This window comes from Nicotiana tomentosiformis, chromosome 5 (genome assembly GCF_000390325.3).
Source record: "Nicotiana tomentosiformis chromosome 5, ASM39032v3, whole genome shotgun sequence".
Lineage (NCBI taxonomy): Eukaryota > Viridiplantae > Streptophyta > Magnoliopsida > Solanales > Solanaceae > Nicotiana > Nicotiana tomentosiformis.
The window spans coordinates 16,705,720-16,731,762 of NC_090816.1; the positions used below are offsets into that span (position 1 = coordinate 16,705,720).

The 26,043-nt window shown below is 36.3% G+C and overlaps 1 protein-coding gene and 1 pseudogene across 1 annotated transcript; both read left to right on the forward strand.

Moving 5' to 3' along the window:
- The first annotated feature begins 5,848 nt into the window (after window positions 1-5,848).
- LOC138891966 (uncharacterized) lies at window positions 5,849-6,178 on the forward strand. Its single transcript, XM_070175656.1, has one exon. It carries the CDS (start codon window positions 5,849-5,851, stop codon window positions 6,176-6,178), a length of 330 nt encoding a protein of 109 aa, XP_070031757.1.
- Window positions 6,179-10,046: 3,868 nt separating this feature from the next.
- LOC104092962 (lysine-specific demethylase JMJ26-like) lies at window positions 10,047-22,160 on the forward strand (annotated as a pseudogene).
- Window positions 22,161-26,043: the final 3,883 nt, after the last annotated feature.

Here is a 26,043-nt window from a genome sequence, read left to right on the forward strand (position 1 = left end):
GATTCCCCGATCGATGCAAAGGCAGATTCAAAATTTCAAAAGAATGGGTTAATTATTGCGAAGAGACGGATCTAAAATTTACAGTTGACAGTTTTAAATTTAGTCTCTTACTCTAAATCCATTACATTTTTAAAATTAAAGGTCCAAATTATATTCTTTTTAAAATTTTACTGATTTTGACATATATATCTATACTCTGTGTCAAAAACAAAACCATTTAAAGTGGGATTTGAAGAGTCAGTTTTACTTGTAGAGGTAAACTCAATAATTACTGTACCATAGGAGTCTTTGAACATAAGTGCCCGCACATATATTTAAATAAATTTGAAGAAATATAACATAATATGTGATTTAGAAAGAGAAACCTAAGTTCAGGTGAACCCATATTTTAAGAGCTAGATAAGCCCCTACATCACTTAGGCCTCATCATAGGCAGGATGCTGCTGGCGTTACACTCCCAGCACTTTTCATGCACAGCTAATAGTAAAGGCAAAAATTCATTTTTTAACCGAGCTCATCAAGCAAGCATTATAGTCAATTTCGCCTTGGACCCTGGTCATCCCCAACCCATCACATGGGCCTCGTCATACATAAGCAGGATGTTGGGCTTATGCATGTGAAGTGTAAAGGAAATTTTACCTCTTATAGTAAAGGTATACACCTTATTTATTATAAATTAAAATTATTTTCAAATATTATTTTTTATAGCTAACTTTTATATTTTATAGCAAAATAAGTAATTTATGGTATTTACTATCATTGAGACATGAAATACACTATTTATGTTTTTTCTCTCTCTTAGATAGCTGGACATACCTATTTTTAAGGGATTGCCGTTAATGTGTTCATGAATACATGGCGCGACTACATGCGAATACATGCGCGTACAGCTGTATTCATGAATACAGCAGCGCGAATACATGTGAATACATGTGTGTACAGTTGGATTGTCCTGATTTTAGGCGCTTTTTGCTGTTGTATTCATGAATCCATGGGGCGAATACATGTGAATACATGCGCGTACAGCTGGACTGCCCTGATTTTAGGCGCTTTTTACTGTTGTATTCATGAATATAACAGCGCGAATACATGTGAATACATGCGCGTACAGCTGGACTACCCTGATTTTAGGCACTTTTTACTGTTGTATTTATGAATACATGGTGCGAATACATGTGAATACATGCGCGTACAACTGGACTGCCTTGATTTTAGTCGCTTTTTGTGAATACACTACCGTAACAACTGAATAGTAGCTATAGGAAGTAATTATGTATATGGTAGTTATAGAAAGTTAATAGCCACTAAACAATAGTGGTTTCTGAAACTTTCTCAAGTGTAAATAGCTCATGCGTGGAAGGAAAGAATTTCAAAAATGGAAAATGATAAAATTCAAAAGAGAAAGATGAGATGGTGTGAGATTTAAATTTTTTAATTTTTTTTTTTTACTTTCCAATTGGTGTCCGCATTTGAACTCCGACTAATTCGAATTCGTGCTGCATAGGAACTGTTAAAGGGGTAAAACTGCTCGCTACCAAGAATTTTTTCCATTACTAGGCTCAATCCAAGATTTCTAATTAAGAGAAAATGAATCATATTCATTCCACCATAATTTTTGGTGGTGAAAATTAATTATTATCTAATGCCATGACACTCAACGTACAAATTCAACCTCAACCAATTATAGTTGCTAGTAGGAGAAATAGTAGTTTAGATGTGCCAATTCATGTTTTACTATGCTTCCTTGTTGTTGTAATAATATCACTTTTTTATTGTGATGTTACCAACTTACCATTGGAATAAAGCTTCCCAACACACTACTTTATTGAAAGAAAAAAGCTCATTTATTTCTTTGAGTAGGATACTTATAAAAGCTTAAAGAACACAAAATCGATGTACTTGCTGTTCTCCTATAATAGGTAATCAATCATGTTTTAGAAACTTGTGGTATATATAATAAAGCTATCGATCTTAGGCTTTTCCAAAGTTGGATATTTGACTTTTATTCCACTTAATTTTGGTTGGAACTTTGTTTATTTGATCCGCAAACTTTGGAAGTTGAAATCATTGCAAATTGAACATATTGCTTTACTAAGTTAATGGCGTTGTTTTTAAAAAGAAATTCAAATTTCGTTTTTTTTTTTCGGTTCTTCGTAAAACTTTTTCAACCAAAATAATTACAGCAAATGTGATTGCACTCACTTTTTCCAATTCGAGATATATACATATGTAAAATTTCGTAGTAATGGATGTTATAGTGCTACTCTAAAGTTAATTACTTCAAACTCTAAATCTATTTTGGTCTTTGAATTGCTTCTTTTTTACATTGGTCTTCTCTTCTTCTTTTTTTCACCTTAATTTTGGTTATTACATGATTTCTTTTTTACTTTTCAGACAAAGGGAATTTCTAGTACTGTTTATTGTGTATCTTTAAACTGCATAGTGTAGGCTTAGTATAAATTTAAATAAAAAATTATTATCAGTTATAATCAATCCAATTTATTTGGGATCGAAGGTAATAGTTGTTGTTGTCGACTAGTGTACGTGTCGAGATTCCAACCTACAAACCCCTTATAGGGTGTACCTTTAAACTTGAGAGTTAACTTTTTCTTTGGGTCATAGGTCAAATTCTACTTCCTACACATGTTATACTAGAACTACAAGTAAAAAGGGTTGCAGACGCAAGATACAGGAAAGAGTCGTATATTAATGGGCAAGATATAAATAATTTACCCAAATACAAATATTAGTGATTGCTTTCACGGCTCAAATCTATAGGTCACACGTAGAGATGTTAAATGGGCGAGTTGGACTGATTTTGGGGGGTCAAAATGGGCTGAGTCAATAAATTGACCCGCACAAAAGTAACATGGGTTGAGATGAGTTGGGTCAAGTTGGGCTAAAATTTGGGTCATACCCAAACCCGTCCAACTCTTACCAAACTTTAACTAATATGTACTATTTTTTATGAATTATTTAATAATCAAATAAGAATTTTTTTTCTTTTGTTATGGTCATATATAACATATTAAAAAAAATTGAGATATTTTAGCAAAGTTACTCATAGATTAATTTGGGCTAAAAATCAGTCTAACTTTTGATGTGTTGAAATGGATTGGGTCAAGATAGGCTGAGTTCAACAAATGGGTGGATTAATAACCAGCCTAACCTTGGACGGGTCAAATAGATTTGGACTCAAATTGGCACCCCTATTCACACGAATACAACTTTTACGGTTGCTCCAATGCTCCAATTATACTACTAGTACTACAAGTGATTAAAGGAATTCTTGGATATTCCGTTGTTTACTTATGTGTGTGGGTTCAATCCAACTAAATTTGGCCACTTGATTTTAGAAGAGAAATTTTCAGAAACTACTATTGTTTAGTGGTTATTAACTTGTTATAGCTACCATTTACTTAATTACTTCCTATAGCTATCTTTTCAGTTGTTATAGAATGTATTCGATGTATTCAAGTTATTGTATTCATGAATACAGTAGTAAAATTCGGCGAAAAAATAGGGCATGTCAGCTATCATTCGCTATATTCATATGTATTCGCGAGCTGTATTCATGAATACAGAAAGACATTTGCGTAAAAATAGGTCTCTCCAGTTGTTTAAAAACGGAAAGTGAATCAATTAACGTGATAAACTCCTAATATAACGCAACAAACTCAATTATAATACACAAAATTATTAATCCAATTAATGAAAAGATTTCTCAGGCGAAAAACACCCAAAAATCAGAGCAATATTCAGAGATTCAGTTCATCCTTTTTTTCATGGTATATTTCAAGGAAATTTTATCCCGCTGATATTGTTCGAGGTTCTGCTAGGAATTCATACAAGTACCTACAGAAATAGACTGAAATTCGATTTTCCAGATGGCAAGTTTAACTGTGCTACTGCGTCATTCTGGCAAATGGAACATTGAGAATAGCTATGTCGATTATTCGATTGATGGGATACTTATAAAGGAATATGCGTCGTACAATGATTTGGTTACTTCAATTTCGAAGCAACTTGCCATAGATTTGAGCTCAAAGTAAATTAAAATTGAATATAAAGTGGAAGAAAATTGCACGCCGATGGAAATACACAACGACATGGGTTACATGGTGTATGTAGAGTTGAAAAAGGAGAACAGAGAATTCGAGATGTATCCATTGTGTATAACAACAATGGATAAAGAAATTATAGCTGGAGGAACTTTAATTCAAGGCGACCTAATCCAACTAGACGAAATAGATGGGGTGAGTAATTTTGATACAATTGATATACTTACTCTTGAGTCAGTAAACTCAGGTGAACCATATGAGGTTTTCGAACCGGAAAGGGATTTGATTATTTCAAAAACTAATCAAAGAGAAGTCATGGCTGGATAAGTATATAAGGATAATTCCATATTGAAGGCGGTGATAGAGCAATATGCAATTGCTGAAAGGTTTCAATTCCGGGTTGATAGGTCTAATGCTACCAGGTTTGAGTGTTCTTACTTACAGCCTCTTTACCAATATGTTGTATTCAACTGTATGAATATGTATTCTGGCTAGTTGTATAATGTATTCATGGTAGAATTTTAAAAAATACTACATGTATAATGTTGTATTCATAATATATATTTTCCTTCATGCTATGTTTCTGTATCAGTATTTTTTGTAATTGAATGTTCTGAAATATTTATATGAGAACTTAAATATTTATATTAATGTATGTTTATACAATTTTTTACGCAATGTATTCAACAAAATTTTATAGTATATTCAATAAACATACATTGTATTTCGTTGTATGTTTTTATGTACAAAAATTTATTGGCAAATGAAAATGATGTGTGTATGTAGCCAAATCAGTTGTAGGATCTGTTTGTATTTTATATCCATACATAACCAATCGTATGTATAACACCAACGTATTTGTAGCTATACATTGTTATGTATTTTAGAGGATTGTGAATGGAGATTTACGGCTTCTAGTATTAACAAAACACAAATGTTCAAAGTGAGGGAGTTCAATGATAAGCATATATGTCCGTTGAAGGATAAGGTGTATGAGCAATGTCAAGTAACTAGTAGGTTAATTGGTGGTATGATTAGGTCCAAGTTTACTAATCATAAGAGGAAATACACGCTAAAGGATATAATTGATGATGTGAAATCAGACTTTGGTGTAGATGTTAGTTACATGTTGGCGTGGCGCGCTAATGAAAAGGCAGTGAATATTTTGAGAGGTGAACCAGTTGAATCATACAATAAATTACCAGGGTACTTGTATACACTGGATATGACATATCCTGATTCACATATTAGAATGGTAAAATGACTGAAAAATGAGTTCATATATTTGTATATATCGCTGTATGCTTTTATAAAGGGGTTCGATTACTATAGACCTATCGTGGTTGTGGATGGCAGCCACCTAAAATTGGCATACACATGGACATTCGTCTCGGCTAGCACGTTGGATGGTGCAGGTGAGTCATTTAAAAAATAAAATATATACGGATTAACATATAATATTGTAATTTGACTTCTTAATAAACCTTGAATGAAATGTTTTTTGTATGTATTCAATTATATTTACAAGACATATATTGCCACTAGCATATGGTGTTGTTGATTCAGAGAATGATGCTGCTTGGTTGTGAATCTTTGAGCAATTCAAGGTAGCTTATGGTGAGCGAAAAAATATGTGCATCGTTTTAGATAGGAATGAGAGCATCACCAAATTTGGATCGAGAGTGTATCCTACGGTACCCTATTTTGCTTGTATATGGCATATATGGAACAACGTATATAAGAAATTCAAAAAGAGTCATGCAAAGCTGAGTGAGGTATACTTCTCGATGGCAAAAGCATACACTCATGATGAATTTGATAGTCTAATGGAAAAGGTAGAGAAGGTAGATATTCAGGTGAAAAAATACCTGGAATTAGCTGGATACAAAAAGTATGCTAGGTTGTATGCACTTGTTAATCGGGGATGGACTATGACATCAAATATTGCTGAGTCAATCAATTCAGCACTTGTATCAGCAAGAGAATTGCCAATATACGACTTCCTAGAAGAAGTTAGGAAGATGTTTGGACGTTGGAATTGCAGCAATCGGAAAGAAACTTCACACACGTACACAACGCTTGGGAAAAAAATACCAGGAGATCCTTACTTTGAATGAGGCACTGTCTACACGAATGATTGTAAGCTTTTTTTTTGGTTATAAGTCCTTACATCATGTATTTTCGCCTGATATATCATGTATTTATGTCTGATACAATATCTACTTTTTTTAAAAAAAAATTCAAATTTCGTTTTTTTTCGGTTCTTCGTAAAACTTTTTCAACCAAAATAATTACAGCAAATGTGATTGCACTCACTTTTTCCAATTCGAGATATATACATATGAAAAATTTCGAAGTAATGGATGTTATAGTGCTACTCTAAAGTTAATTATTTCAAACTCTAAATCTATTTTTGTCTTTGGATTGCTTCTTTTTTACATTGGTCTTCTCTTTTTTTTTTTCACCTTAATTTTGGTTATTACATGATTTCTTTTTTACTTTTCAGACAAAGGGAATTTCTAGTACTGTTTATTCTGTATCTTTAAACTGCATAGTGTAGGCTTAGTATAAATTTAAATAAAAAAATATTATCAGTTATAATCAATCCAATTTATTTGGGATTGAAGGTAACAGTTGTTGTTGTCGACTAGTGTACGTGTCGAGATTCCAACCTACAAGATAGGGTGTACCTTTAATCTTGAGAGTATAACTTTATCTTTGGGTCATAGGTCAAATTCTACTTCCTACACATGTTATACTAGTACTACAAGTACAAAGGGTAACAGACGCAAGATATAGGAAAGAGTCCTATCTTAACGGGCATGGTATAAATAATCTATTCTAATACAAATATTAATGGTTATTTTCACGGTTCAAACCTATAGGTCACACGTAGAGATGTCAAATGTGCGAATTGGACTGATTTTGGAGGGTCAAAATGGGCTGAGTCAATAAATTGACCCGCATAAAAGTTACATGGGTTGAGATGAGTTGGGTCAAGTTGGGCTAAAATTTGAGTCATACCCCAACCCGTCCAACTCTTACCGAACTTTAACTAATATGTACTATTTTTTATGAATTATTTAATAATCAAATAAGTTTTTTTTTCTTTTGTTATGGTCATATAAACATATCAAAAAAATTGAAATATTTTAGCAAAATTACTCATAGATTAATTTGGGCTAAAAATCAGTCTAACTTTTGATGTGTTGAAATGGATTGGGTCAAGATGTGCTGAATTCAACAAATTGGTGGGTTAATAACCAGTCCAACCTTGGGCGGGTCAAATAGATTTGGGCTCTAATTGCCACCCTTATTCACATGAAGACAACTTTACTGTTGCCCCAATGCTCCCATCCTACTACTAGTACTACAAGTGATTAAAGGAATTCTTGGATATTCCGTTGTTTACTTTTGTGTGTGTTCAATCCAACTAAATTTGGCCACTTGATTTTCGAATATGTCAATTTTATGATATCGAGTATCTGAGATTACTTCGTTAAAGTATCTTGAAAATTTACCTTCACTTGTGACTTGTGACCTTTTATAAGCATTTGAACGATAACTTTCTATATATTAATGACGTCACAACTATAGATAAAATGGAACCTTGTGAAACATGAAGGAAAAGAAACATTTTAAAGGAAAAAAAAATCTTCTTTATCTCATTCCCACTTCTCGTTTGTTGTTTCCTTTCTGGTATACTTGGTCAGAAGAAACTGTTTTCCATAAGACATTTTTGCAGAAAATAATTCTCTATAAATCATCATTTTAATTACATTTTTGGTATTTGATCGAATATAAAAGTAGGTAACAATCATACAAGGTGCATATTGTGATGTGAATCATCAGTGGCCCATAGGCTTGGGCCTACACTAACTTCTGCGGTAGCAAATGTTATCCTTACACAAATAGCCGATCATATTCATTGTATACTTTTTTTAGCCATATATATAATTTATATATTGATTATACATAATTATATACATATAATACACAAATTATACATATACTACATATCCACTAGATATGTTTAGTTTAAGAAGTTGGGTGAGCGATTATTTGGGTTAATTCTTAGTAGCGGAAATAGCAACAAAGCCTATTTGGTCCACTAATTCTCTTTGTCAGTTTGGACTGGATTGCATATCTATAAAAACGTAATACATATTGGGTTGGACACATGGGCGGACCTAGAGCATTGAATACGGATTTTTGGGAACCCAGTAACTCTTGTGTAGACCCTGTATTTATATTAAAAAAGTCGCTAAATATTTATAAATACCTAACTGTGAACCCAGTTATTATTGCATATTAATTTGAAATTACGGTAGGAACTCATAAGTCTCAAATCCTGAATCCGCCTCTGGTTGGACAGTATAGTGGTTAACACATCACACTTTATCTGGACTCGGGTTCAAATCATACTTATTTTTGGTCAATAATTATACACAACTAAAATTCAGTAGCTTAATTAACTTCTAAGAAGTGTTAATGGAATAGTGCGGTGGTTAAACACATCGCATTTTGGGATTGACTCTGATCACTCTATTGCAAGTGGTGCCAAATCCGGAGTGCATTAGATTTAGTAAAATGTCGTTATCCTTTTTTTTTTTTTTTTTTTTGCAGCTAACGAAAGGCAATGTTATTGAATTGAAAGCTAAGTTAAATTATTACATAATGGCGTTATCTTTAGGGCGAAGTGTATCAATAGCTACTTTTAAGCCTGTTATTTAAAGTATATCTACAATTTACAATATATTTAAAAATTAGTCAATTCACCCAAATTTCAGTACTAATTATCCTGAATTTGAAAATTCAGGACTTAGTGTCCTGAATTTTTGAGCTGCTAATTTGAAATTCAGGACTAAGTGTCCTGAATTTTTGAACTACTAATTTAAATTCAGGACATAAGATTCGAACTTGTGGACATGATTTTCGAACTTTAGGAAACGATGTCCTAAAGTTTGAGTTTTGAAGTTTAAACTCTAGGATGTCGTGTCCTGAAATTTAAGATAAATTGGATAATCTTTATATACATTGTAAACTGTAGATATATTTTAAATAGCATGCTTTAAAATGGCTACCTAGTGTCATTTTCATTTATCTTTAAGACCTCCATTGGCCCATCAGCTCCAGCCTATGCTAACTTGTTGGGTTGCAAATACCAGCCAAGCCCAATGCGTTCCACATGGTTTTTTTTTCAGATTTTACATCCCGTGGCCCTTGGGAGGGAGATTTGCATAAATAGAATGATTTAAGGTCACATTTTATATTTTGTCACCATTAAACGAGGTTTTGCAAAAATAGCCATTTTCGGAGTATTATGTTGCTTTACTTACAAGTAAGATGTGCAGAATTTCTTCCTTGAGGACAAGGAAGCTGTTAGAGAGGGAGAACTGATACAATTTTAGGCTACAGGTTAAAATTAAAATAAGAGTTTATTTTAATTTATTTAGTGTAAATCAAATATATACATTTTATATTATATTCGTATATCCCTTCTTTATCTTTAGTCAATTGAACTAAACATCTACCAATAAAAATATATTAATTAAATACTTATGTCATTATTTAATCCCCATGTTATAATTACGTAGTAACTGATTATCTAACCAAGCAATCTCTTATAGTATTACATTTCCTTTCCTTTACAGTTTAGTCATTAAAAATGACAGCATGATGCAAAAGATATTTCGTATTCGCACGGGATTCGAGAAAGAATTGCACCTTCCAAGCGCATGTGACGTAAGCAACCTACCTACCATGATTATTGTTGATTTAAAGGCTCGAACCCTGAACTATTTTATAGTTTAGTCTTTCTTTGTTTCTTTTAAATTTAAGGTTATAGTACATATTTAGAGATTAGGCCTAATAGATGTCCTTGTAGTTACTCTTTAAATCCTCTGTCGTGTATGATAAAAATTAAATAAAAAACAAAAATCCTCTGTCAATTCTGTTACGTGAGGTACCGTACGGTTGTCAGTCCAGTCCTTGACCACTACCAAAAAGGAACACTGAGCAGCTGGAATTGGGAAAATATATACAGTATATATAAATATCCCTTGTATGTAAATGTTTTATCTAAAGGCAATGATAGAATTTACTCGAATTTAGTTCGCCTTTACAAAATTTCTTCTTACTATTTTAATGGAGGTCACTGAACAGTTAATTCCTCAGCAATTTAACACTGATAAAGAGGAATCAGCTGAAGTGACGTTTATTAGGTCAAGGAAGTCAACTAAAATAGCTATGGAGAAATTAAAGGGAATTAATCAGCAAATGGCTGAATGGGATGAAGAAGACAAAAATAGAGGTAGAAAAAGAAGGGGTAAAAATGAGAAAATTGGGAGTGAAAAAAAGTGTAAAAGCCAGAAGCTTGAGGGAGAAGAAACAGTAGAAGCAGGATCAGAATCTGGAAGATATTCTATGCTGAAATCAAATATCAGAAACAGAAAGAGGAAGGATGAAAATGTACAAATATCTTAACCTTCTTAATACTACTACTAGATTCGAAAATATGATCATTTAATTTATGAATCTAAGTTATATATGTATATGAATACTTTTCCAGCACGTTACTTGCTATTTATTCTAGGTTACAAATCCATGCTTATTAAGTAGAGCTACCTTTAATTTCATTTTAGGTGACCTAATAGTACAAATTATTTTACACCGGCAGTGCTTAGAACTAGATTACGCTGTTACATTTAATGGTATGATCATTTAATTTATTATTCCTCTATGTATGAGTATTAATAGGGGCGGAGCTATGTAGAGCCAAGGGGGTCCAACTGTATTGTGTGCAAATAGGCTATATATAATTAAACCGTTGAATCTCCTAAGATTTTAGCATAGTGGAATATGGGGTTCAAAATTTGCTTTTGGTGTCACACGTTCAAGTCCCAAGTGCGACATTCTAGTAATTTTTTAAAATCCCCTTGCATAAATTTCTGTCTCTGCCACTTAGTACTAATGGTGTATTGTCTTCGTTTTGCATTCAAAAACACGGGCAGGGGAATGAGATTGAATCAAATATGTGTCATCAGTGCCAGAGGAATGACAAAGGGAGGGTTGCTCGTTGCACCAACTGTAGAACAAAGCGATATTGTGTTCCTTGCATGACCAGATGGTACCCAAAAGCCTTGTATCCTCACTACGTTTTTAAGTGTCTTGCTTTCCTTTTTGGTCTGTTTTGGCAAGACTGTCACATTTCTATATTTAGTTAGTTATTAGTGCCCTTAATAACACTCGAATATCATATGCTTAAGACCACAAGAAAAGGGTATTTTTGGTATATTATACACACCTTTAGTTTAAGAGCAAAAGATTCAAAAGTCTTCTGTACATTCTTAAACCTCATGCCTAGTCAAACTAAGAGACATTAAATCAAATGGAATATATTATTGGCTTTCATTTACATGAGTAATCTTACTGAGATTTTAAATGAAAGTTAGACTTGCGAAGAGCACTCTGCACCTTGTGGCTTATTTGAGCAATTTTGTCTCTTGATGAGATATTGCAATTGTCACAATTGATAAGATGCTAAGCATGAAGAGCATTTTAACAACTTGAAGCTTCATATTGTCATATTCAACACCAATTCTCAATTGTGTAGTTTTCTTTTTGTGTTTCTCATGACTGCCTTTTCCCTTTATGATTAATAATAGGTACCATGGGATGCCTGAGGAGGCTTTTGCCGAGTCTTGTCCTGTTTGTCGTCAAATCTGTAATTGCAAAGCATGCTTACGCCTAGATGGGCCTATAAGGGTTGGTTTCTTTTGTTGTTTCCACTTTTATTAAGATACAAGTTAACAGTACATGCTGCACGCTTATCCGGAGTTTTGTTACAGGCTTTGAAGAATTTACGATTTGAGATAAGTGAAGAAGAAAAGGTTCAGTATTCAAAATTTATCTTGCAAAAACTTTTGCCTCTCTTGAGAAGAATCATTGCAGAGCAAGTGATGGAGATGGAGATTGAAGCTAAGATTCAAGGTTCTATAATCTTGTTCAAAGATCAGATGCCATAACATATATATTTTTCATTCGATATGCAGTATACTTCTCATTTGGGAAACCTTAGTACACATTTTAGATTCTGCTAGGTGATATATAATGGCGCAGCTAGTAAAGATAACAAAATAGTTATATCTCTTCCATTTATTTGCACAGGGTTGAGTTTAAAAGGATTTGAAATGTTAAATAGAGTATGTTTAACATACTTTCTGTTTCCTAGATAAGGAAGAATAGTTCCATGTAGTGGTAGAGAGATACCAACTTCTTCCAAGAAAAACCGAAGGCATCATGCATCTTCATCTGTTTCCTATTGTAGCTAGAATTTCCCGTGTTTACTTGGGCAGGAATACGAGTGTCAAATTTAAAGCTGCAGAAGGAAAAGTGTCATAGGAATGAGCGCGTGTACTGGTAAATATGAAGAACCTCTTTTTTTCCATATCAATTCTCTTGGCATGATTTCCAAATAAACCGAACTGAGCAATGTTTGTGCAGCGACAACTGCAAAACATCCATTGTTGATTTTCACAGATTTGTTCCAGCTGTTCGTATGATCTTTACCTTACTTGTTGCCGGGAGCTTAGAGATGGTCATCTTAAGGGAGGTGAAGAAGTCATCATCGAATTCACAGACAAAGGGGATGCTTATTTGCATGGTGATATGACAGCTATAAATAGAACTTCAAGAAGGAGTAGATTTTCCCAGAACAAGAAGGTTGAAAATGATCCCGTGGGAGATTCCAAGTTTGCATATGAAATGGAGCCTAGGGATAATGGAGGGCTTCCGCCAGAGAATTCTGGTGGTCGTGCTGGTGAATGGAAATCCAATGTAGATGGCAGCATCCCTTGTCCACCGGAGAATTTTGGTGGCTGTGGTAAGGGAATTTTAGAGCTAAAGTGCCTGCTGTCAAATTCAAAGTATCCGGTCTCTGAGTTGTTGGCAAAGGCTGAATATATTGCCAAAATATGTGAATCGGAACACATGCCTGAAGTATCTCAGGGGTCATGCTTATGTATAAAGTTAGTTGATGAAACTGATATGCAGAAAAGTAAATTGCGCAAAGCAGCATCTCGTGAAGATTCAGATGACAATTATTTATTCTGTCCAGCAGCTAAAGATCTTCAGAAGGAGGATCTGAAGCATTTCCAGTGTCATTGGCTGAAAGGTGAGCCTGTGATCGTCAGTAATGTGCTTGAGACTGCGTCAGGGTTAAGCTGGGAGCCCATGGTTATGTGGCGAGCGTGTCGCCAGATGAAGAACTTAAAACATCCCCTTCTTTTAGATGTCAGCACCATCAACTCCTTGGATTGGTGTGAGGTCAGTTTAATACTTCACAATGATACATGAAGCAAAATTATGTACCCTTTTAGGGCGGGGAGGAGGAGGAGGGTTATTTACGTGCGTCTTAGTAATATCTATTTACCGTCTCAGTGTACTTCGTGAAGCATCAATTTATAGTTTTCCTTTCTCTAAATTTAGCTAGACAATGAAATATCTTAGTAAAATTGTTTTACTCTAGTTGCATGACTATATTGAAGAATCTCTCCGTCCCTTTTGCGTCATCTGTGGTTCTGTGGATGACAATATAACTGAGTTGCAAACTGAAATACAAATCAATATACAGAATAGATCAAAATCTAATGCTTGATACAAAGTTCAATGCTATGATTGTAACATCAATGCTAGGGGTTTTAGATCATTTGATGATACTAATTTAGGGTGGGATTTTCAAGCATCCATTTTGGATGTGCATCCTTTGTGCTTCCTTTTATGATAGATGATTCTTTTTTGCTTTTTGTACCTTTTTTTTAACTCATGAAACCCCTTTTTGTGTGAACCAATTATTGTAATAAACTTTTTGACAATGCATTGGAGTTGAGCTGGGAACGTTTGGTTATGTGGCGTGTTTGTCAATAAACAAAGAAGGTTTATCCAGTCATCTATTCTAGAACTGTGAGCGACAAGCTAACATTGTTGCACCTTATGCTATGCCTGATTATCCTAATAACCGCATGACTATGCAAGTTTACTAATTTCTCCATTCTGGTATGGATCTATCCATAGTTTTATAGTTCAAAGTCTTCGTAAAACACAATCGTGGCCCTATTATAGCTTAAAATTTTCAACTTCGTTTGACCAGAAGTCATGCTTGGGATCTTATTGAGTAGTTTTATAAGTGATCTCTTTTTGCTCTTTGGCAAGTGGTATTTGATCTAGTTCCAGAACTTGATCTCATTGTTGTATTTGTCAGCTGTGTGTCTTGTTCATTACATTATGCGAGAGTGAAGTGGCCAAATCAACAAATTGTTGCAAAATGGTTTGAAAGTATTTTAATACTTTCATCCCAAAAGAAAAATGCTTATCCAAAACTTGAACTATCTGCAACTGCATTTACAAGTAACCTCATTGTACGTTCTAGTTACTTCTCTGGATGAGTTTGAGGGTTAAAGGAACACGTCAACAAGAAGGCTTACTTATTGCACAGATTAATGGTGTTCAGTGTAATTAACCCTTAATGTTATAAATAGGATTGGGTGAAAGCCTTGGAGACCAGGGTTCAAATTCCAGTAGAGACAAAAACACTAGGTGATTTCTTCCCATGTGCCTAAGCCTTGGTGGACAAAGTCACCTGGTATCTGTGCTGATGGGAGGTAGTTGGTACTCAGTGAAATAGTCGAGGTGCGCGCGTTAGCACTGCACCACCATTTTAAAAAAATTAATGATATAAATCATCACCACTCTTACAAATCATCTAAATTACTTTGCACAGTAGTTAATCCTGTTTCTTGACATATTGCTTTCCGTTAAGTCTGTTTTAGCTCAAGTGCAGTGTCTCATTTAAAAATTCTAAGTCATATGTAATTAAGAATTTGACTATTTGAGTTTGTGTAAATATGGTTTGTGATAGGTGGAAATAATTGAGGCCTAGATTCTGGTAAATTATATTCTCCATGTTATCTTAAATTACTTGATCCTGGATACCATGCAGCTGGAGATAAATATTCACCAGTTTTTCAAAGGATACATGGAGGGTCGCTTTGACAGTTGTGGGTGGCCTCAACTCTTAAAGTTGACTGACTGGCCACCATCAGGTCTATTTGATGAGCGGCTACCGCGTCATGGTGCAGAATTTTGTAGCTGTTTACCATTTAAGGAGTATACACATCCTCAACATGGCTATCTCAATCTTGCTCCAAAACTTCCTGATAATTGTTTGAAGCCAGATTTGGGGCCTAAGGCATACATTGCTTATGGTTTTCCTAAGGAGCTTGGACGCGGAGACTCAGTCACCAAGCTGCACTATTATGTGTCTGATACGGTATGTCTGGCTCCTGGTGACATGCTGCTGGTACTGTAGAAATCTGGAGGTTTCTGAAATATTAACATGCACACAAACATTTTTGGGGCATTTTGATAAGTGACATTGAGAAACATACGATAAGGCTATCCATGTTCCTGCTCGAGGTCTAATGTTTTCTTGAAATTATCTTTTAGGTGTTTTTGTTGATGCACGCTCAAGCTGCCGTCCTAACAGCTGATCAACTCTCGGCCATAGAGAACCTGAAACAGAAGCACAAAGCGCAGGATCAGAAGGAATTTGCAACTGATGCTTACAGGACTCATGGGAGGATTAAGGATTGGGTCCCTAGTGTAAATGGAAAAACTGTCTTGAATGAGCTGAACGTTTCTCAGGAGAAGCAGAACTGTGATGGTTTGGAAGTGGAGAAAAGTAATAAAGCTGAGAAAAAGAAGTATAGCCAGCAAGGTCTAGAAGCAGATTGTGAAACAAATGGAGAGGCAGACCAATTTCAAATTAGAGAAGACGCAGATGGTGGTGCTCTATGGGATGTCTTTAGGAGGAAAGATATTCCTGAACTGGAGGAATATCTCAGGAAGCACTTTAGGGAATTTCGACACATATATGGCTCACCGTTGCCGCAGGTAAAGATAAGTGAGCAACTTTCATTTACTTGTCATTTTGAAGTTCCTAAAATAATTTATCTTTATCCATGTGCTGCTTCCCCCTGACTATAAGTGCACATTGTCATTTGTTGTTCCTCTCTCTTGGCTTGAATCTCCATAGGCTGAGTTATATTTTGAGTCTGTTTATGATGATCATCTTTTACTTAAATCAATAAGCAGTTAAAGTTAAGAAGCTCTAACTTGTTGCTCATCGCTAAAGATTCTCTCTACCAATCGCTAACGATATTTTGACCTTTATGTTTCGCTTCTTTATTATGTGGAATTGCCAATTTAAAATTCGGGTTTAACGAGCAATCATTTGTTATTATGGAGAGCTATTGACTGATGGTCGGACATTTTGCTATGTGGTGATGGTCACCATAATTACTATGGAGTAATGGCCTGATATTTTGGTTCAGGTGATTGTCATTGTATTTGTTGTAGACTAATCGTGCGATCGTAAGATATTGGTAATTGTCATTATAATCACTTTGAAATTTAGTGTGAAAACATTTATTTTACATTATAGGTCTTCAATTCTGTCGATAGATGTTAGCTATGTTGTTGGTTCCTTATATTTTATGGTTCAGGAAATGCATCTCTTAGCTAGCGAAAGTTTCAATTGAAATTTGATATTGCATCAAACTCCTATATATTTGACCTAATGTCCTAATTGATTAATCCGAAAAGATTTTTTTCGTAAGTGGCATTATCACCTTGAAGAACTTCACTTCTACATTGAACACATAAGACCCTGACAGAGCTTTAAAGGGGAACTTGGTGGGAGATCTCTAAAGTTACAATTGCTCATTCAACCCCTTCTTTTTTTCTCCAGTACTAGGTCAACTACGCCATATAAATCTGGATGGTGTTTGTCAGAAAGCTTTGTTGGTGGAGTGGAGAACATGTTAAAATCCTTGTCCTCGATGTGTCTTAAGTTTTAAACATTCTCCTGGAAGGTAGTGAGAATAAATTGAGGGTCCTTGCCATACACTGTTTTTTTACTGTGTGTTCTGCTTAGAATGCTTGTCGAAAAATCCTTGTATAGTGATTGAGTCGTGCTATAGTTTTTCCTGTCCTCCCTTTATGAAGAGATAAATGAATTTGTTCTACCATATCTCAGTTTGAATTTAGATACCTGTCTTATTCTTATTGTTCCATTGCAGGTTGTTCATCCCATTCATGATGAGACTTTCTACTTGAGCACAGAGCATAAAAGGAGACTAAAGGAAGAATACGGTCATATTATTCTCTTATTCGTTTGCCATTTCTTTGCACGGCACATTAGCAGTTTTTAGACTGCAGCCTTGCAATTGTTGTGCTCTCATACTTTCCTTTTGCAGGCATTGAACCATGGACTTTTGTTCAAAAATTAGGTGAAGCTGTTTTGATTCCTGCTGGATGCCCTCATCAAATCAGAAACTTAAAGGTATATAATTGGTTCATCTCTCTATCCCGAGTGTGGCTCATTTTTTCAGCCTTTTCTGACAGCAATTTTGTGGTATTAGGGAAGTCTGATAGCACATAGCATGATCACTCTCTTTTCCTGAAAAGTCTGCTTTTAGACCCGTCATAGTCTTTCATATTGCTTTAAAGTATCCTCTATCCAATTACAGCTTCTCGAATGGCACGTATCCTACTGCTTTATGCAGAGTGAGAAAAAGATAGAAATGAAATTGGGCATTTCCAACATGAGTGTCTACAAGAATGGATTTTATTCTGATAGCTTTTGGTGCATAGATGCTAGTGAGGTGTGCAAGAACACTCTGAATATGTAAACATCTGTCCATTATCATGTTGGTCTCTGTTGGTCAGAAGTCCTTTTCATATGTTACAAGGAAGGAGGTAAAAATCAAGCATCTGGTCTGGAATGAAGCCTGAAAATTTATCAATCAATCAAATGTCGAGATAGATAACTATGTCTTGATTTTCTCAAAGTACGCATCTTTCAGTAGTTTCTTCTTATGGATGTATCTTCCTGCACAGATGTGATTTACTCTATAGGATCTTAGCTTAGTGAACTAAGCTCGATGACTACTGGTGTGTTCATCTTTACAGTCCTGCATCAACGTTGCTGTTGATTTTGTTTCACCTGAAAATGTGAATGAGTGCATCCGTTTGACCGAGGAGTTTCGCCAGCTTCCCAAAAATCATGTTGCTAGGGAAGATAAGTTGGAGGTATGTCGATCCTTATTTCTCCTTCCCTTTCTTCTTCTTTTTTTTTTTTTTTGGGATAAGTGGTGCTCTTGACATGCTTCTGCCCCTCTTAAGCATCTGTAACTAGAAAAGTGCAATCTTTTTTGATTCTATGTTCTTTTCCTCAGAAGCATGGTCAAGAGAATATCATAAAATGTGGATTCTAACCATAAGCACCTAAAGAGCACCACCTAGTAGAAAACTTTATGGAAAGGTAAAAGTCTAATGTCTGGAATATAGTTGTCTTGTGCAAATGTCACATGTTCTTGTTTTGTCGATCACCTTTTCCTAGATTTGTTTCTATTCATTTATTTATTTATGATATTTTATTCTGTTTTGGCATGGAAAAGCTCTCTAACCATTTTCCCAGCATCCTCCCTTTTATCTTCTTTTTCTTTTTTTTTTTTGATAAGAGGGAAACCTGCAGCTGCTACACTTGGTGCGCACTGGGTAAACCACCCCCTGTGTAATAGCCTGCAAACCACACAGGGGAGGTAAACCGCACTAGGCAAGCCATGTGCGACAGGTTCAACCCAGAAGGCATTGAGGGGGATTCGATCCCAGGTCATCCGTATGGGTGACCGCCCTCCAAACCAACTGGGCAACCCCGAAGGGTTCCTCCCTTTTATCTTCTTACCATGTAGCATGACACGACTGTTTTGGTGATGTTGTAACCAATGTGTTTAAGCAGTTCCACCCTCTGTTCAGCCTTTCGCATTGGAGTCCTTGGTCTTAGATCCTTTCCCAAACTCCTTATTAATTACACTTATTTTTTGAAAATGAACTCCTTATTAATTACTTTGATATGAAATTAGATGTTTAAGTTTGTATGTCCTCATTACATGTTGCAATCTTTACAGTCTGCCTACATTGATGTTAAAACGATATCCATTTGAGAACTGGGTACATATTTTATTTAGGAAATGGTCAAATAAAGCATGTACTACGAAATGGAGCTACTTTGCCATCCGTTAGACTTTTGGTCTAATATTAGCCCTGCCATTAGGAAAAAATCTTGTTTTGCCCTCGACCCCAAAGGATCTCCAACCTGAGGGTAACTTAAACGATAGTCAAAAGTTAAGGGTAAATTTGGACCTTTTTTCTCGAAGAATTTGGATACATGGAGTCCAATTTTAACGCAGGACCTCTGTTAATGGCGCAAGGGAAAGTACGTGACCATTTGCTAATGGCAATGGTATGAATGGATCAAAAGTGTAATGGAGGACAACATGGAGCAACTTCGGATAGTACAAGGACAAATATGGACCTTTTCTATTTAGTATCATATGGCATGTTCTTTTTCTCACTGCAAACAGTGTGTGCATGTTTAAACATTATGTAAATTTGCCTGTGCGGCTTCAGGTAAAGAAAATAATTGTTCGTGCAGTGAGCCAAGCAGTGGATCATTTGGAGAAAACAACATTGTAAGAATGCTGCTCCTTTTCACGAAGTTATGCCCTTATTTTCTATTTGTTTAAACATGAAACTTATATGTTACATTAAAAAAACTTAATTTAACCTTTTTTTATTTTATGTCTTATACAGTCAGACCTTTCTATAACAGTATTACTATATAACAACCATTCACTATAAAACCCAAATATCTTTTGGAACCAATTTCCAATTTTCCATGTTATGTTATAATATATGTTCTCTATAACAACACTTCGCTATAACAACCAAAAAAATCTGGAACAAACGAGGCTGTTATAAATATTTTACTGTACAGCTTTCCTTCCATCTCTCTATGCCTTTTAAAGCTTTTGTGTTCTGGTCTTATTATGGATATGCTTAAAGCATAATTTCATTCCTAATTTTGTTGCCCATGGAGCTTTTATCATCTGGTGTTGTCATTCTGGACATGCTTAAAGCTTTGCATCCTTGCAATTATCACCTACTCGGATAATGATTAATGCTTCTGTCTTGTGTTGAAACACATAACCATTTAAAGACAGTTTAGATACTAGTGGCTTTGTTTCCGCATAATGCATTTGAGGAAAAAAGAAGTTGGGAACTCTCCTCTATGAATCTCAAAAGATAAATACCCCTATTTTTTGTAGCTCCAAAGTGGGGAACCACCATGGTTAGTGCCGTTCCTTCCGGCTCTCTAGAGCATGCTAAGTACCCTTTGTTTATGTATACTTTACATCTTTCATTTTTTTCCTGTGGATGCAAGAAGGCACTCAGAATCAGGCATTGCTACCGGATTATCCTCATCAATTCTGATCGGCGGAAGTATAAATGTGAGCCAAAGTACCAACATCTTTCATTTCGGAGTGAAACTTCATTATTTAGCGTGTTTTTCATTTCCTCCTTTATAGGATATGCCAACACCAAGTATGCGAAAATATTCCTCCGTTTTGGAAGATCTATCTGGCAAGACTGTCAAAAGAGAAGAATATGTTGCTCCAACTGAGGATGAGAAACCAGGAACTGCTAAAGTTAATCTACATTCTCCACTTCCAGATTTTGTTCATTTGTCTTCAGCAAACAAGGTTCCCAAAAGAGAAGAATATGTTGCTCTAAATGAGGAGGAGAAGCCAAGAACTGCTGAAGTTCATCTACATTCTCCACTTCCAGATTTTGTTCATTTGTCTTCAGCAAACAAGGTTCCCAAAAGAGAGGAATATGTTGCTCTAAATGAGGATGAGAAGCCAAGAACTGCTGAAGTTAATCTACACTCTCCACTTCCAGATTTTGTTCATTTGTCTTCAGCAAACAAGGTTCCGAAAAGAGAAGAATATGCTGCTCCAAGTGAGGATGAGAAACCAAGAACTGCTAGATTTACTCCACATCCTCCACTTCCAGATCTTGTTCATTTGTCTTCAGCAGACAAGGTTTGCACCGTATTCCGATATTGATACAGATACAATTTCTGGTTTGAATTTTCCTTCTTACTTCTGTATAAATTTATCATAGAAATATACTTTTATTGGCAGGCTCAAGAAAGCACATCCTTTCCTAGTCAAAAGTTAAAGCAGTCCAATTCAGAAGATGTGGAATTCCACTCGGTTCAGTCATTCTCGAAGTCTTTTCCGGAGCAGTATTCCGGGACAGAATCAGGTCTCCGGACCAACAGTGCTTCAATCCAAACACTTACAAAATTAATATTTGATTGCTCAATCAGACTGTCTTTAGAGGCGTTGGCTGACCCAGTGAACGAAGAAGAAATGTGCGGTGCAATTGCTGCTTTAAATGAAGATCCCTCATCGTTTAGTGACGAACATGTCAAGCAATTGGTAAAACTTAAGCATGAATTCCCTATCATGGTTAAGAAATGGAGGGACTTGGCACAAGCTGTATCAAGTTACCAGGAATTCTTGACCAACTTTGAAGAGGATAGGAAAAAACTGGATGAGTGGAATAGATTAGAAGCAAAGTTGATGGCGGAGTATGTGAAAAAGGAGGAGCAAGCTAGAGAATTGGAAGCAGCGCTTCAAACTATAAAGACCAGGCAGAAACAAATCATGGACGAAAGACTAGAAGCCACCCAAGAGGCTCAACGCATTGTCTTGTTAGCTCAAGAAAAAGTTAGCAAGATCGATAGCACCAAAAGTAAATTGGCAACAACAAAGATGGAAATGGATAGCTTGAGAAAAAATTGGTCCAATTTCCAGTCTTCATTCCCTTAGTTATTACTTTCAGTTCCTTCTATAGTCACAATTATATTGTAAACTTTCTCTTGACTTATGCCTTCAGATAGGCCTCTTTTGGTTCCTAGGACTAAATATGTTTTGGAAGGTGAAGTTATAGTCCATATGTACATAATATACATGTAGCTGCTGCGGCAGATTTTGACTTTGACTTTGGCTTGCTGTTGGATTACTCTCTTACTTGTACATAAGAGAGTGATTCATTACAAGGATCAACATCAAAATTTCTATCCAGTCAGTAATAGAAAATTGGAAAACACTGCCTACTTTGCTCGCATTCCTAAGCTCGATTTTCCTTGATTTTCTGGATATGATTTACGTACATGGTTGTATAAGGTGAATCCAGATTCCTTAGTAGACAGAGGCAGAGCTAGGATTTGAAATTTATGAGTTCTGAATTCATCACCGAACTCATATCTCGTCTTAGTTACTGGATTCACAATTAAATATTTATACATTTTATGAATTTTCTAATACAAATACAGGGTTTAAGCAAAAGTTATATGATAGAAACTAAGGATCCACCAAACTATAGAGAGAACCAGGTTCTCTATTAGTTCCCACAGAACACACACACAACAATTAATAAATAACACAATAGAGTTTTACGTGAAAGACTCTCAGCTCACGGGATTAAAAACCACGACCTACACTCGTAGGATTTCAACTTCACTACTGAGCAAACTTCAGATTACAAACTATTATAATATAGGAATTAACCTCTTAATCCCTCACTAACTTGTAATAACTCTATTACAAGCCCCTTTGTAATAACTCTATTACAAAGCTTACAACTCAACTAACTCTCTAGCCAAGACACAAACACAAGATTTATGGTTTTACAAAAGGTTTCCTATACAATGCTTCTAACTAAGCTAAGTAGGAATTACAAGTAAATCACTTTAACAAAGGTACAAGACAACTAAGGACATATAATGACTCAATGCGGGAAACAAGCCATTCGTTATGTTGTTCTTTGTTCTTGACGCCTTGAGTGTCACTTGCAGGTTGGCAACATACTTGAGAGGAAGCTTGATGAATTCTAGAATGTGCAAGTGTGATGTTTTTCCTTTGCTTCATGTTAATATTGCATAAGTGACATCACTCGAATGATGTAAGCATGTCTGGTACAAGGGCATTCCCCATAAAGTGACTGGTGTACTGTATGCACTGTTGCGTGTGTGTTGAGGCACAGTTGCAGCCACTTTACAGTTGTGGGGAGTTAACTGGTACAGTCAGCAAGGGAACTGATGTCCATCTGTTCCCTCTGTTGTTTCTTTGACTATGTGTGCTGGAACATGTCCCAGACTTGAGACTTGTTGATCTTGAGTACTTTGAGGATGTGGAGTATGTTCCCTATCTGGTTCTTAACATTAAGTTAGTTAGATCATCAAAACATAACATGACTCATAACTTATCAATTTTTCCCTTTTTGATGATGACAAACTTATAATTTGAAATTCCCCGTGAGAACCAGAGTACCATAAATAGTACCCAAAAACAAAATTTGTATTCCCCCTGAACCTGTTTCCCCCTCTGTTCCCCCTCAATTACTTTTTCCCCTTTTGGCATCATAAAAAGAGTAGTCACAAGTAATAAGCAAAAAGAAGTCTGGCAAGCTTAACTCATGCCATATGTGTGCACACAAGCATGACTAAAAACAGAGCAGAAGAGCAAAGCATGCATAGCAAAAGGACGGGATATTCATTAACTTTGGAAATAAACAAGGAACAGTGCCAGTTGTTACATAATCATCCACAAAATAAAACAAAAAAAAGAAGTACCGACCAATAAACATATCCAAGCAAGGGAGACCAAAACAGAGGATAAACAATTTGATCTTGACACTTGGAAGGGAACGATTTTAAGGAGCACTGGAAGGGGGAGGCAGAGATTGAGAGGCAAGAGTTCTAAGAAGGATATCCATTCGAGCATTTGCAGACCCTTGCTCAGTGAGTAACCTCTCCTTTAGGTCCTCAACCTGTTTCCTGAGATTAGCATTCTCCTTGGTCAGACGGGCAACCTCTGCGCCTTGTGTACTGCTAGAACCAGGTGCCTCCTGGGCCTGACTAAGCTGTCCCTCAAGAATAACATTTCGTGCCTTCAACTTCCTTATATCTTCATTGGCAATGTTTTGAGCTTCAATCAGTTGAGAGATAGTGGAATTTCTGCCACCCCCTTCTTATCGATGCACTCACACTCTTCTAAGGTGGTCTTGGAGAAGGTATGCTTGCGAGTACCGCTATAGCCTTTCCTAGAGGGACTTTGAAGAACTCAAATACTTTGGTGAATAAAAACCCGTAGGGCTGCCCATGATTACCATCCTTGAAATCTGTCACTTTCTTCATGTGCTCAATCATGAAACCCGGCAGATTGATAGTGGAGTATGCATCCAGTGCTTCCATGAGGAACATGTCTGCTTGGGACGTAATGGAATGACTTTCTGCATGAGGGAGCAAAACCTTGTTCACCATCTCGAATAACAGCTGGTACACTGGAAGGAGGAACTTCTTGTGTACCCATTCCCCCTGTTGTACTGCATCATCCTTCAAAATGACATTTCTGAAGTTTAAAGAACAAGTCCCCTCAATGGAGGATATTCCGTTAGTAGGCACTCCCAAGATGGTTCCCAGCACAGCCTCATCCATCACAAAGTCAACACCATTCACCGTCATGCAGATGTTGTCATCCTTGATTGTGAAAAAGTCGGCATATAAACTGTGCACTTCTACCTCATACACCTTAGGACTCTCATTTGTGAACATATGTGTCCATTGTTGAAAGTCACAGATATCAACCAGTTGGCGTATTCCTGTCATGTCAAGAATATCAGGGGCAAATGTTTTGCCCCACAACACCTTCTGATTTCTCAGATTTTCCCTTCCTCTATTCTTGGCCACACCCACCTTGGCCTTCTTTGTGAAACCAGGTTCCTCATTGTTACCAGCCTTCCGTTTCACTGATTTTCTCACACTCTTCTCATTAGCTACAGATTTCTCAGACACCTTCTCAGACACAGATTTTTCAGACACTTTCTCAACAGACTCCTCAGCCACTTTCTCGCCAGACTTGCCCACTTCAACATTGCTAACCTCCATCACTCTCACAGATGACTCTTTCCAAGACTTTGGAATAGTAGGTTTCTTGGAGGACTTACAAACTAAGGAACTGGGTTCCTCTTCCACCTCGTCATCAACGTCAATAATAAGTGCTTTAGGCACTACCTCTTCATGTACTAACTTTCCACCCTTCACCAACTTTCTCCTATTTTTTTCTTTCTTACTTTTCTTCAGAGCTGACTTAAGAGCTTCCTTCATTTGCAGCCTAGTAGTAGGTCTTTTAGGAGTGGGCATTTTGGGAGTTTTTCGTCTACTCCTAGCACTAATAAAGCTTGCAAAAACTATATTGTCATAGTCTTCTTCACTACCCTCATTCTCTTCCTCAGACAGAGATCTCATCTTAGGAGCGACAATGGTTAATGGCTCAGCATAGAAATGAGGAGAGGGAGCGGGATAAGTACTGACCTGGGGTTCTTTTGAAGAACAAGGGGTTTCATCCCAAGTAGGAGCAGAGGACTCCTCTTGGGAAGAGGGATCAGGTCCCTCATGTGGTTCCCCAATAGTAATTTCGGGTGCCAGATTTTCGACAGGCACCAGTTCCCTACCCTCTCCCTGTAGACTATCACCTTCCCCCTGAGACCCATTGGTTTCAGATACACCTTCATAACCACCAACCAAACATCCCTCAGTAGCTATTGACAACATGTTCTCTATGGCCTCTTATTTTTTTAACCCCAAAGTAAACTCAAAAGGTCAGAAGGCACATGAGGAATATTACCTATAGGATCTGTAACATTCAAATCAAGACCTGGGGTAGCCATTTTTGATTCATCACCAGTACGAACCACACCTCGTTGTGTCTCAGAACTCTCTTCCAAACGCAGACTGAAAACTTCCTGATTTTCTTCTCCCTCTATTATTTCTCCCTCAGCCATTTTTTCCAGCGAGGCAGAGGGAGAGGTCCTAGCTACAAACCTCTTGGGATTCGAAGTTTTACGACTCTAATGAGAACCGGAACTTGATTGGGTTAGAGAAGAGGCGAGTGGTTGGGAATCTTGCTTATGGTTTGGACTGGGTGGCGTAGGGGACTTAGACTCTGTC

Bases quoted from the DNA above. Each gene is read 5' to 3' on its own strand.
- LOC138891966 (XM_070175656.1), top strand. From the start codon at position 5,849: ATGGCAAAAGCATACACTCATGATGAATTTGATAGTCTAATGGAAAAG.